Source organism: Artemia sp. Qi Xiang Cuo, chromosome 1, assembly GCF_049724085.1.
Source record: "Artemia sp. Qi Xiang Cuo chromosome 1, ASM4972408v1, whole genome shotgun sequence".
Classification (NCBI taxonomy): domain Eukaryota; kingdom Metazoa; phylum Arthropoda; class Branchiopoda; order Anostraca; family Artemiidae; genus Artemia; species Artemia sp. Qi Xiang Cuo.
This window is the reverse complement of record NC_142794.1, coordinates 47,594,604-47,607,415: the sequence shown is the minus strand read 5'-3', so window position 1 is coordinate 47,607,415 and position 12,812 is coordinate 47,594,604. Positions and strand designations below refer to the sequence as shown.

The 12,812-nt window shown below is 34.8% G+C and overlaps 2 protein-coding genes across 3 annotated transcripts in view; one reads left to right on the top strand and one right to left on the bottom strand.

Annotated features, from left to right (window-relative positions):
- LOC148956401 (uncharacterized) overlaps positions 1-9,665 on the top strand; it is a 69,473-nt gene extending 59,808 nt beyond the window's left edge. The window contains exon 4 of one of the 2 annotated variants that reach the window (XM_089095183.1): positions 9,264-9,665. The gene's annotated coding sequence lies outside the window, so the exon portion shown is untranslated. Of the gene's footprint in view, positions 1-853; positions 1,005-9,263 lie in introns of those variants that run through there. The other variant, XM_089095176.1, reaches the window with a different exon arrangement.
- The window catches only part of LOC148956400 (uncharacterized), a 257,094-nt gene continuing 247,555 nt past the window's right edge, over positions 3,274-12,812 (bottom strand). Inside the window, exon 5 of the mRNA XM_089090693.1 lies at positions 3,274-3,457. Within this exon, the coding sequence (XP_088946819.1) occupies positions 3,274-3,457 (184 nt within the window). The remainder of the gene's footprint in view (positions 3,458-12,812) is intronic.

Here is a 12,812-nt window from a genome sequence, read left to right as displayed (position 1 = left end):
ATATATATATATATATATATATATATATATAATATATATATATATATATATATATATATATATATTGTGAATATCGGGTTTTTCATGGAAACTGGATGTGTTTTTTTAGTTTGCTTAATATCAAAATATTTCTTTTCTTATCACTATTCAGAAAAATAGACGGAATTCCAGATATTATTACTTTAGTCCACTCTTACTTTTATGTACCAGTGCTATCGATTACCCCAGACTAGCCTATTTGAGCGGTCATGTCTTCTCATTTTAACAAGCTCGTATTTTCGTCCACCATTTGAATTTGAGGCACCTAGCGGTATTATTTTTGCGTTCATATTCGAAACCTATCGGTTGTGGCAAACCAAAGGGCGGTAAGTGTCCTGTTCTCGAAAAATGAGTTATATCCCTATCCCCACAATACAGAAGACGCTCGATCGATTGGTCTATTCAGAATGTACGTATCTCCTTTCGTTCCCGAGATATTCAAAGCTTTGTGATCCGTCAAAAAGGCGTTATGTGCATTTCTCGGGCTGTCTTGCAGGCCAAAAGGAGTTAAGTTCACCAACGGGCAAGTCCTGCACTTATCTCCGTTTGGGCTGCCGTGGATACTAGTAAAACAAGTTTTTAAGTTGTCACTTAGCGCCTTTTGGTTGTCCACGCCAGGATTTTTTCGTCACTTTCATTACTGTCTGAAGAAAATAAGAAAACTAGACTGTGATTGCAAAATGAACAGAGGAAAGCGCCTTTTAACCACTGCTGCTACAGAAAATAGTTGAAGTTGTGTTAAAAAAAGGTGAATCATCTATGTTTTATCGTGAGGATTTTGATCAGGAGCTTGTCTCTTACGATTTCTTTATAGTTGCAGCGAAGAATGAACTTGGTAAAGGATTGCCAAGGTCTCTGAAACAACCGAGGGGAATAAATGCCTCGAAAAAAGGTGAGATCATGTCAAAGCTGGTACCACACATGAGAGACCAGAGATCCAGAGAGTTCTGGAAAAAGATACCAACGAAAGACAAAGCATCAGCTGATCTCACTTCTGAGGGATGTGAAGAACAAGATGTACTATAATGATGTTTGCTTTTTTGAGTTCCTAAAAGTTTAATTGAAGTCTAATGTTGTTCCTGTTTTCTGGTCAGTTTCCAAATAACCAAACAATCCTTTAATACGTTCTTTTACATTAAAATAGTTGAAGTTATGGTTCTGAGAATGCGATACATAGGAGAAGCTTCTGCACAGTTTTGACCCCTGATTTCTGGGTTTCATAGGCGTGGGTGGCATCCGTGAGGGTAGTTTTCAACATGGTATATTCAGTGAGTAAGAAAAAAAATGTCGGTAAAAAAGTTTAATAGCTGAAAACATTGTCAAAAGTTAAATTTTTTTCGCATTTAAATTTAAACGGCAAAATGGCACATACCTCCTTTTGGTCAGCCCCGAAGAACGCGACAAAAGGAGATAAGTGACAAAAGTGAAAAACGAAAATGGAAAGTTGAATTTTTGAAAGTGCAACGTGATTCAGCACAAAAAAATTACGTCTGCTTTTGTTCAGAAATTATTCCCTGCAACTTATTTTCCTAGTTTCAAATTGGGTTATTTGTTTAAAACGTTTTTCACGTCTCCTGTAAAATTTACAAAATGTCACTTACCCGCCTTTTAGTTTGCCACAGCCACTATGCCATCGATTAACCCATACTAGCGTATTTGAACGGCCATGTCTTCTCATTTTGACAAACTCGTATTTTCGTCCGCCATTTTGGATTTGAGGCACTACGGTACATCTTAGGCTATTTTAAGCTCATATACGGAACCTCTGCCATCAATTACCTCATACTAGCCTATTTGAATGGTCATGTCTTCTCATTTTGTCAAACTCGTATTTTCGTCCGCCAACTTGGATTTCAAGCCACCAAGCGACGTTCCGAGGAAAAATTTCACTTGCGTAATCGAACCATATTTAAGAGCAACAACCTCGAAAAGTGCATTTCAGCCAATTTTGTTGCTTTCCTTAAACACGGAAGTATTCTGGTGTTTTTCGACGCTTTTCGCCCGCACAATATATAGTCTAGTAAAACTACGGAAAAAAGGCCAAGCCTCAGTATTTAAACAACAGAAATTATTTTTGCTACCTAAGAGTTTAGGCAGCAATTTCCACCTAATCATTTCCACCTATAAACCCATTTCCACCTAATCATGATCAGAGGGGGATGAAAAATCAGAATCTTAATTTGCGCAGTATTTGGTGAATTGAAAGTTCATTTCTTATCAATTCAAGTCTGGGAAGGCCGCAAATGACATCAAAATTGAAAATTTTCACCACTTAGTACCCCAGTACCACCCTAGGGGAGTTCAGAAGGGATAAAAATACCATTTGTGGCATTATAATAATACAAGACATAATTGAAAAAATGTATAATTGAAAGGTCTTTTCCTATTAATTAAAGTTGAGACCAAAACTGACATCAGAATTGGAAAATTTAATCATTGAGTATCTCATTTCCCCATTTTATTCAGTTAAATATTATATTATTATAATACCATAAATGGTATTTTTACCCCTTCTGACCTCACCTATGGTGGAAATGGAGTACTAAGGGACGGAATTTTCCAAATATGATGTCATTTTCGATCTCCCCAGACTTGAATTAGTAGAAAGCGACTTTTTAATCCAAAAATTATTGCAGAAATTTAAATTCGAAAAATACCCCTTTTTGTTGGAAAAAGGGGTATTTCTACATGGCAAATCTGGCCGATTTTGGATATGCTATTGAGTGAATTTTTCTGAACATTTTGGTGCCAAATACGGTACCTGTCTGTAAAACAGAACATCCTCAAGAAGGGAAGTTAGGTAAACCCTAATGAAATATACCAAAATATGATAATAATTTAATACTTTAGAAACAAAATTATGGAAACTATGAAAAGAATTATGGAAAGCAGGCCACACAGAACGCATTATATTCAATTTAATATTATCATATTAAATACATAACCTATCTAACCCCTAACAACCTCTAAATATTAAATACTTAATTAAAATATACCCCCACTGTAGTTTGCTCACTAAAAAAAAAAAAAAAAAAAAAAAAAAAAAAATCATAACCGATTCAAACCGGATTTGTCAGATCTTAGAAAGCGTAATTCTTTACTATCTTCTGTTTTGCAGACAAGTACCCCCAAAAAAATTTCTTTCGCTCATATGCAAGGTAAAAAACCGTATTTTTACTGGACTGTAAGTTTCTTTTTTAAAAAGACCCCTTTTAATCGGACTAGGCAGAAAAATTAGTGATATTTACTAATACTTGCCAGATGTAATTCTTCGTCCGCTTCTTCTGTGGTCTTGTTTGGCCGTCTTTGATTGTTTCTGCTATAATTGATTGAGGCACGTAACTCTTCTGGTTCGGCTCTTTTGTCTTCCAACTTCAAAGGAAACACTGTTTTTCTTTTCAGATCATGAACGACGTACCTTAAATAACCAGAAAACAATAATAAAGTTCTACTATAATAAAGTACCAAAAATACCATGACAAAATAACCCATCAATCCTCAAAAATAGAATTTATTTTTGTAGCGTCATAATTTTTTAAATCAAACAGTTCGTGGTAACGAACTTACAAAGTAAGGAGCGACCCGGCTCCTAAAAACTCTAAAAACCGTAATTTTGATACCAATAGATACATCAAAAGAATTGGATTTTTATGCTGATTTCAAATATATATGTTTCGTTAAGTTTAGTATTCTTTCGCAAAAGTTACGTGCCTGAGAAAATTTGCCTTATTTTCGAAAAAAGAGGGAAACACCCCCCAAAAGTCATAGAACCTTAATGAAAATCACATCATCAGATTTAGCGTATCCAAGAACCCTACTGTAGATGTTTCAAGCTCCTATCTGCAAAAATGTGGAATTTTGTATTTTTCAAACAGTTCGTGGTAACGAACTGTAAGTAAGGAGCGACCCGGCTCAATAGTAACCAAACTCTAAAAGCTGTAATTTTGATACCCGTAGATACATCAATAGAATCAGATTTTCATGCTGATTTCAAATAAATAAGTTTTATTAAGTTTAGTTTTACCCATCAAAAGTTACGCGCCTGAGAAAATTCGCCTTATTTTCGAAAAAAGGGGGGAAAACCCTCCAAAATGTCATAGAACATTAATGAAAATCACATCATCAGATTCAGCGTATCAGAAAACCCTGCTGCAGAAGTTTCAAGCTCCTATCTACAAAAATGTTGAATTTTGTATTTTTTGGCAGAAGAAAGATCACGGACGCGTGTTTATTTGTTTGTTTGTTTTTTTTGTTTTTTTTTTATTTTCTCAGGGGTAATCGTATCAATCCAGTAGTCCTAGAATATCGTAAGAAGGCTCATTTGAATGGAAATTAAAAGTTCTAGTGCTCTTTCTAAGTCACCAAAGAAATTGGTGGGCAACGTAACCCCCTCCCACGCTCATTTTTTCCCAAAGTCACCCAATCAAAATTTTGAGATAGCCATTTTGTTTAGCATAGTCGAAAATCTAATAAATATGTCTTTGAGTATGACTTAGTCCCCCACAGTTCCCGGGGGAAGGGCTCTTTTGTAGTACTTTCAAAAGAGCTATCTATTCTAATTAACCGGCCTTTGCGATTCAGAGGTCTGGGACTGGAGCAATACTCGACATTGATAGTATAGAGCAAGGGATCAACTAGGCAGCAAACTCCCTAATAAACTTAACAAAGTCTGTGAATATAAAATTTCGTTACGTAAATAAATTCGTAACTTACGTCAGAACAAAATTTCGTGAAAGCCATTTCGCCAAAAAAAGTAAAACTAATGCGCAAATTTCGTTTTAATTATTCATGTACGGTGAGCATTAATTCAAAGCTGCATTAATTCAAAAACGTTCAGAAATTAAAAAAAAAATAAAAAGTTTTTTTTAACTGAAAGTAAAGAGCGACATTAAAACTTAAAAGGAACGGAAATTATTCTGTATTTGTAAGGGGTTGCCCCCTCCTCAATACCTCTCTTTTTACGCTAAAGTTTGACTCTGTCACACAACTTTATGTTTTTAAACAATAAAAAAAACTTTAGCGTAAAGAGCGAGGTATTGAGGAGGGGACAGCCCTTTTCATATACGGAATAATTTCTGTTCGTTTTAAGTTTTAATATCGCTCCTTACTTTTAGTTAAAAAAACTTGTTTTTTTTTATTTAATGGCCAGAAGAAAGATCACGGATGCTTGTTTATTTTTATTTTTTTTCCCAGGGGTGATCGTATCGATCCAGTGGTCCTAGAATATCGCGAGAGGGCTAATTTGAACAAAAGTTAAAAGTTCTAGTGCCCTTTTTAAGTGACCAAAATAATTGGAGGGCAACTTGGCCCCCTCCCATGCTCATTTTTTCCCGAAGTCACCCAATTAAAATTTTAAGATAGCTATTTTGTTCAGCATTGTCGAAAATCTAATAAATATGGGTTTAAGGATGACTTAATCCCCCACAGTTCCCGGGGGAAGGGCTGAAAGTTATGAACTTTGCCCATTGTTTGCATATAGTTTTGGTAAATGGGAAGTATACAGACGTTTCAGGAGGGATTTTTTCTGGGGGGGGGGGGCGGGGGAAGATCTTTCCATGGAGGATGTTTCCGTGGGGGAAGGGACCTTTTTATGAAGGGGGCGCTGGATTTCCCAGCATTAATTAAAAAACGATCAGAAATTAAATAAAAAACAAGTTTTTTCAACTGAAAGTAAGGAGCAACATTAAAATTTAAAACAAACAGAAATTATTACGTATATGAAGAGGTTTGCCCCCTAGTCAATACCTCACCCTCTACGCTGAAGTTTTTTTTTAGTACTTTCAAAAGAGCTATCTATTCTAATTAACCGGCCTTTGTGATTCAGGGGTTTGTGATTCGAACAAAATTCGAACTTTAGCGTAAAGAGCGAGGTATTGACTAGGGGTAAACTCCCTAATATACGTAATGAAAACATACAAATATAGAAGTTCGTTACGTAAGTTAATTCGTAGGTTACGTCATAACAAAATTTCGAGAAAGCCATTTAGCCAAAACAATAAAATTAATATGCAAACTTGATTCTAATTATTCATGTACGGTGAGCCAAAATCAAAGCTGCATTAATTCAAAAACGTTCAGAAATTAAATAAAAAAAAACAAGTTTTATTAACTGAAAGTAAGGAGCGACATTAAAACTAAGAACGAACAGAAATTATTTCCTATACGGAAGGGGCTGTCCCCTCCTCAACCAGGGACGTACGCAGGGGAGGTGGGCCTCCGGGCCCGGCCCCCCCTGAAATCTCACGATTTTTTTCATTCTCCCACAATTTTCTGATTTTTCTCACAGAATAATGGGTTTGATGGATTTGCCCCCCCCCCCCCCGAAACAAATTCCTGCGTACGTGCCTGTCCTCAACACCTCGCTCTTTACGTTAAAGTTTGACTCTGTCACACAACTTTATTTTTTAAAACAATGAAAAACTTTAGCGTAAAGAGCGAGGCGTTGAGGAGGGGACAGCCCCTTTCATATACGAAATAGTTTCTGTTTGTTTTAAGTTTTAATGTCGCTCCTTACTTTCAGTTAAAAAAACTGTTTTTTTTTATTTAATTAATCTAAAGAATCTCAAATATGTGTAGAGCAATAATTTAGGATGTTCATTGAAAATGTTTCCTAAAAGGACTATTTGTGTAGTATGTGACAACTTTTATTCTGCTATTTTATATGATTTTCTCATTGGACAAGAAGTTTTCTAGAATAATTACTAAAAATGAATCTAGAAGAATTCTATCTTCTAGATTCATGCTTCGACCATGCTTCAGTATGGATTATAATGATACTGGTTTTTAAGTACTTCAGGCTAACAGCGTTATTATGAATTCCTAGGAATTCCCTGATATCGGTCTTCCTTATGAATGCATTTTGACATCAAATTTAGCGAGTTTAACATAAATGAAATGTAAAACCATAATAAGCTATAGTTTAATTAGGGTCATTGCGTATAATGTCCTAGTATAGATTTATGTAATTACTCCTTCTAGAAACGATATAACAGTCAATTCAATTCGTGGCACCATTAAATAAGTTTGAAATATTTCTAATCACCAAAGCTAATTGTAGTATTTTGCAGACAATCTGACTTAAGCATGACCTAAGCACTATATTCACCACGCCTCACATTATTTTTAATAGATATGCAAATTTTTTTCCAGAGTGGAAAACATAAATACAGTCATAATCCGTGTTTAGTAAAAATACATTACATATTCCCAGCAATGTTCGCAAATGCTTTGTTATTAAATGAGGCATCTTGGTTATCGACGATGGTATCTTATGTCCAAGGGCGGATTCAGGATTTTTTTAGGGGGGGGGGCAAAAAAGGTTGATCCGATAAACTTGCGTTAGTAGCAAGTTTAATTAACGCAAACTTGCGTTAATAAAGTAAATTAACTACTATAGACTACTTTGGGGGGGGGCCTCGCCCCCCTGGATCCGCCACTACTTACGTCAGGTAAGTATGATTAAGAATTTTTTTTAGTAGTGATAAGCGTTTGCAATAATAAATCCAGACAAAGAGCATAAAGTCAGAAGAACTATGCAAAAATTTCAAGGAAATCATAGAAAAATATATATGAGAAAAAACAAGGTTCTATCTGCGTGCGTACCTGGCTACGCTAAAAAGGACTTATACGCAATGGCACATCCAGGGGGAGTGTGCCGGGTTTGACCCCCCTCCCGCAATTTTTTTCCTTCTCATAAAAACTTAACGAAAATGCATATAAACACATTTTAAATACGCTGTTTAAAGTTTTTTTTGTTACCCCCCCCCCTCGAAGAAAAACTTCTCCCGCACAAAACAATGGATATGTCCTTGCTTACAGGGTCTGTAAACTCTTCAAGAGATGGGGTATCCTCAGAGATTTTTTGGAATTCCGTGGTTAATTTTTAGTTCTTATTCTTAATTTTTAGATGAGCTGAAAAATGTAAAACCACAGTTATTAAAAATATTAGAAGAGATTGAAGAAATTAAATACCAGGAAATTTTCTTATGAAATGCCATTATTTTCGTCACGTCTTACGAGCTCTTAAATATAGTTCTTACCTTGGAGCTTTTTTATTGTTAATTTAATACTACTTAAGTTTTTGATGTAAGAAAACAATAAAAACGAACAATTTTGAGGTAAAATAATAGAGTTATGAACTCAATTTTAGCTCGATATAGTGAGCAGTCCAATCTTTAATTTCATTTGTTAAAATTGTCTTTTGAAACTTTTTAGCTCCGTCACACTACCATATTATTTACATAAGTTATGCGAAAACTGTTTATTAAAAATATAAACAGTTTTTCTATAAACATTTTAAACTATAAAAACTATAAAAAATTTAAACTATTGATAAACTTTGTACTGAGGCTCCCAGTTTCAGAGGCAGTAATGCCACATGGTAGCGCATTCGTTATAGGGGTACACGTAGTCGATACGAAATCAACGGTTATTATAGACAATTTTCCGTGAGGAGGGAGGTTTCTGGTGAGGGACTTTCCATGGGAATTCCTATATGAAATTCTTTTTATCTGTCTTACTTTCTCTTTGCCGAATCAATTTTACATGTGGAGATGCTAAGGGGAGAGGGGTTATTTCTTACCGGGTTGGAATTGTCGAGAGTATCTTTCCGATGGAGAGAAAAGTCTTCCTGAAGAATATTTTCCACAGTAGAAATTCTCTATGGGGGGAGTTTTTCACGGGATTAATTTTCCAGAGAATTTTTTTTTTGTAATCCCTTGTTAAAATATATACAAATATATTTGAGTTCACCAGTTTTTTTTGCTCTTTAAGCAATTTAATGTAAACTTCTCCATGCATGAAAATCTTTAATTTTTTGACATAAGTGAGACAAGTGTGACAACGTCATTGCAATACCGATGTATATGTTACCGTGAATGTCCGAAATCTGGTTAATGTCGACATTCACCGGCAAATGTCCAAAATTCCTTTCTCTCTGCTTGGATTGGGAAGGCGTCATAACGTCCAACCGTCTGGAGCAGTACAAAATCCGTCATAACATCGACAAAACAATCCGTCGGAACCTCGAACCGTCATAACATCGAAAATTTTAAACTTTAGTTTTTTGGGGGGTTTATGGGGGAAAAGGTACCTAGGTTAGGTTACGTATTTAATATATGCGATGCTTTACACCCAGCCCACTGATGTGCAAATATATAGCCAAAATTTGTTTCTAAACTATTATATATTTATTACTATTATATAGACTTGTAATTTTTTTTTAGATGTTATGACGGTTCGAGGCTTTGACGGTTCGATGTAATGACGTTTCGTGCTTGTGACGGGTTGCCGAAATGGTAGCACCCCCTTGGATTCAATTAGCTTTACGAGTCAGCTTTTTCAGTCTTATAGAAGCTATAATGGTAAAAGTTCAAGCTATGCTAGGTTAGATTATGTTAGTTTTGGTTAGGTTTGGTTAAATTTGGTTAAAGTATCTGAAACGGGTTAAAAACCTAAAACCAAACCTAACCTCACTTAACCAAACCTAATCTAATCGAACCTAACGTGTCATCATCAAACCTTGCAATAAATTGAAAAAGTTGACTGGCAACACTGACTAAATCCAAGGAAAAAATAGGTATTTCGGACATTCACCAGTGAATGTCGACATTCACCAATTTGCGGACACTCACGGTTTTATATACAAAAATGACGTCACTTACATGATTCTTTTTTTTTCAAAAATTAAAGCTCTTAACGAATTTTTTTTCAAACTTCTGACCTATCTAGATCGTTTCTTTAAGCCAGATTATCCCAGGATACAAAATTTTCTGAAAAAATATGGAACCGTTTTCAAGAAAAAATAAATACACAATTATTGCTCGCTTACAAAGACAGTATATGCTTCCCAGTTTATTCATGGGTATTTTAACACCCAATTGTTGCTCTGAAGGTAAGTAATCGATTTAAGTGTCGATCTATTTCCCGGCACCGGTTCTTTGGCATATTTATTAAGCATATCAGTAGGTATATTCACTTGTTTGTTAAAGAACATCAAAGGGGTTTCAAACAATACCAATAGTAGAGCTGCACTTTAATTTACCCATTCTATCGAGCTAGTTTTAATCTCTCAGCAATCAAACTACATTTGTTCCAGACATTCTCCTTAACAAAGATCCCTAGTCTGACATATCTTTAATACAGTGCCTTTTCTACAGATAGAATAGGAAGCTGGAAAGAAAATGACCACGTTTTTATTGGAAAATAGCTTGGATGTGGAGGAAAAGTCCGAGATGCGTGATAAACAATCCTAGGCTAAGCTTTTAGGGGATGATGGGGAAATATTTATGCCTGTTGACTGTTGCCTAGATAAAAGTTCATGCCATAAGAAATAAAAGGGTACTGGTGCATTATACCTAACACACGAAAGAAGTCAATTTTGGTTAATGCTCATGAAATAAAATAAAATAGGATGAATATATAATAGTTAATAAACAAATTTGGGCTATATATTTGCATTTTTGGGGGGTGGGGGTAAAGCAGAGCATAGATTAAATGCGTAACCTAACCTAGGTACCTCCCCCCCCCCAACAAAAAAAAACAACAACAAAAAATAACAGTTTAAATATTATAAATTCAAAAAATTGAAAAACCACGCTTTGCGATCAATTTAGATAGCAAATACCCGTTTTACGGGTTTCCATGTCTGCATTCCTTGGACAGTCTATAGCTCTGTGTTAGGTATAATGCACCAGTACCAATAAAAAAATATTTTTGTCGGGAATAAAAATTATATTTAGGCGTTTAATCAAATAACGCAAATGCTTGGAACTTGACTGAACAAAGAGTTGCTGCATAGGGAAGAGCTACAAATTTAGTGATCCTGTTTTGAAGAAAAGACGTACAAAAGATTTTCGTCGCACATTAAAGTTTATAGCTGCCAGTAATTGTTCGTATGTTAATGTTTCTTTTTGTTTGGAGCGCAAACTCAATTATGTTTAACTGATTGTTCTTCTAATTTATGTCTACATAATATTGCTTGGCTCTGCCGATTCATAAGTTTGGAATTATAGCGAATTTCAATTTTATCGCATTCTTACAAAACAGGCAAAAAAAATAATTCAGAACGGTAAAGGTTGACCATCAACCGGTCAACCGTTCGAAAAAAAGACAGAAGCAAGTCCACAGTTATTTCTTAAATAGCTAAAAATAACTTAAACAACCAAGAAAACTTTTTGTAAGTTCTATTTTTTGCTTTAAATTTTCTGAATGTCGTGCTCAAAACCCACCGAAAAATTTCTCAAATATCTTCTCTTATTGCTAGCACAAATGGTAAAAACAGTGATGAACATTTTGTTATGAGTCAGCAAAGGCAATCTTATAACATGTGTAAAAAAAAATAAATAAAACCTTAAAGTCAATTTTATTGTACTCTTTGCTCTAGAGCAAGTGTAGATTCGGGAAGAATCAAAACTTTATCCACATCCTTTTCCGAGACTTTTAAGAACTTACCCTCATAAATGAGTTAATGACACAAGTTTTTTGGGGTTAGATAACTGCATTCGAAGTTGGTCCTTGAATGACTCTTTTCTTACGTCCTTCTAGCGTTTCTGACTGTCAAATGATCCTCAATTAAGACACGAACTCAGGCGAATGCTGATTAATTCTGGAAAACTTTTCAAACAAAAGTAGGGATATTGCAGCTACTCATGTGTGTATGTTCCTCGGGATCTTTCATATATTTTTTTTAGGAGAAGAAACACGGGGATCTTCAGATTGAACTATTTGAATTAATTAGAGCGAAATTCATCCTTTAAGACGAGTGTTGTAGGGATGCTTATAGAAGAAACACGGGTTAGCAAGACCAAACAAAATAAGGATACCTCTAAACTACTTCAAAAATTACAAAAAAAAGGATTAGAAAGATATACTTGGACACAGGGCACGAAAAATAATAATAACTTCGGCGCTAGTTTTAAAGAAACCCGCAAAAGATTGGCCTCTCAACTTCATCACATACACTTTCACAAATCACATTCTACAATGTGAGCCAAACATTATGCATAAAAAAATAGGTGTTCTCCTAAGCGATTTAAGAAAATGGACTACAGATACTAAGGAAATGGACAGACAAATGACACGACCAAATAGGACAGCAATATATAAGATAGTTAAATAAGCTTAAATGTTCTTAAAAGACCGATATTTCCTGCCAACTTTGAACAAAAACACATGATATTCTAAAAAAAAACACAAAACTTTCTAAAAAAAAAACTAAAAACGAACCCCCAATTCCTGTAAATGAGTTTTCCCCCTTCCGCCTATTGAAATATCTTAGATTATTTACTATTTCTTAGCTTTCTCCTATTTCGAAAGTTTTTGCTTTTTGAAAATATGAAAAATTGAATGAAAAGGTATTCAATTAAGGTAAGAAGCTGCCCTGTTTTTGGGTTAACAGGCAAAATTGTTACAAAATATGGAACGAAACTTTTGAAATTGACTCGCCTATCATCAATCATCAGCAGAATAGAACGGATTTAAATCTTTAGTGAATAGCGTTGCGTTGGTAAAGAAATGTATGCTTCTATGGATTTTTTTTTCTCTGGCCTTATCATAGAACGAAAAATTGCAAAAACTGAGTGAGGGTTCATTGACATGAAAGCACTTTTTAATTTTTACCAAAAATGTCTGACAACATCTTTAGCAATTATCGTTCTGCTCAAGCAATAGCAGTAAAAAATAATATCGTCCATGAATAATGATAGCGCTTTACTCGGTTTTGGAATTTCGCTGCTGCTTGCGATCTCTTGGTAAAGCTTAAAAAATACCCTAAA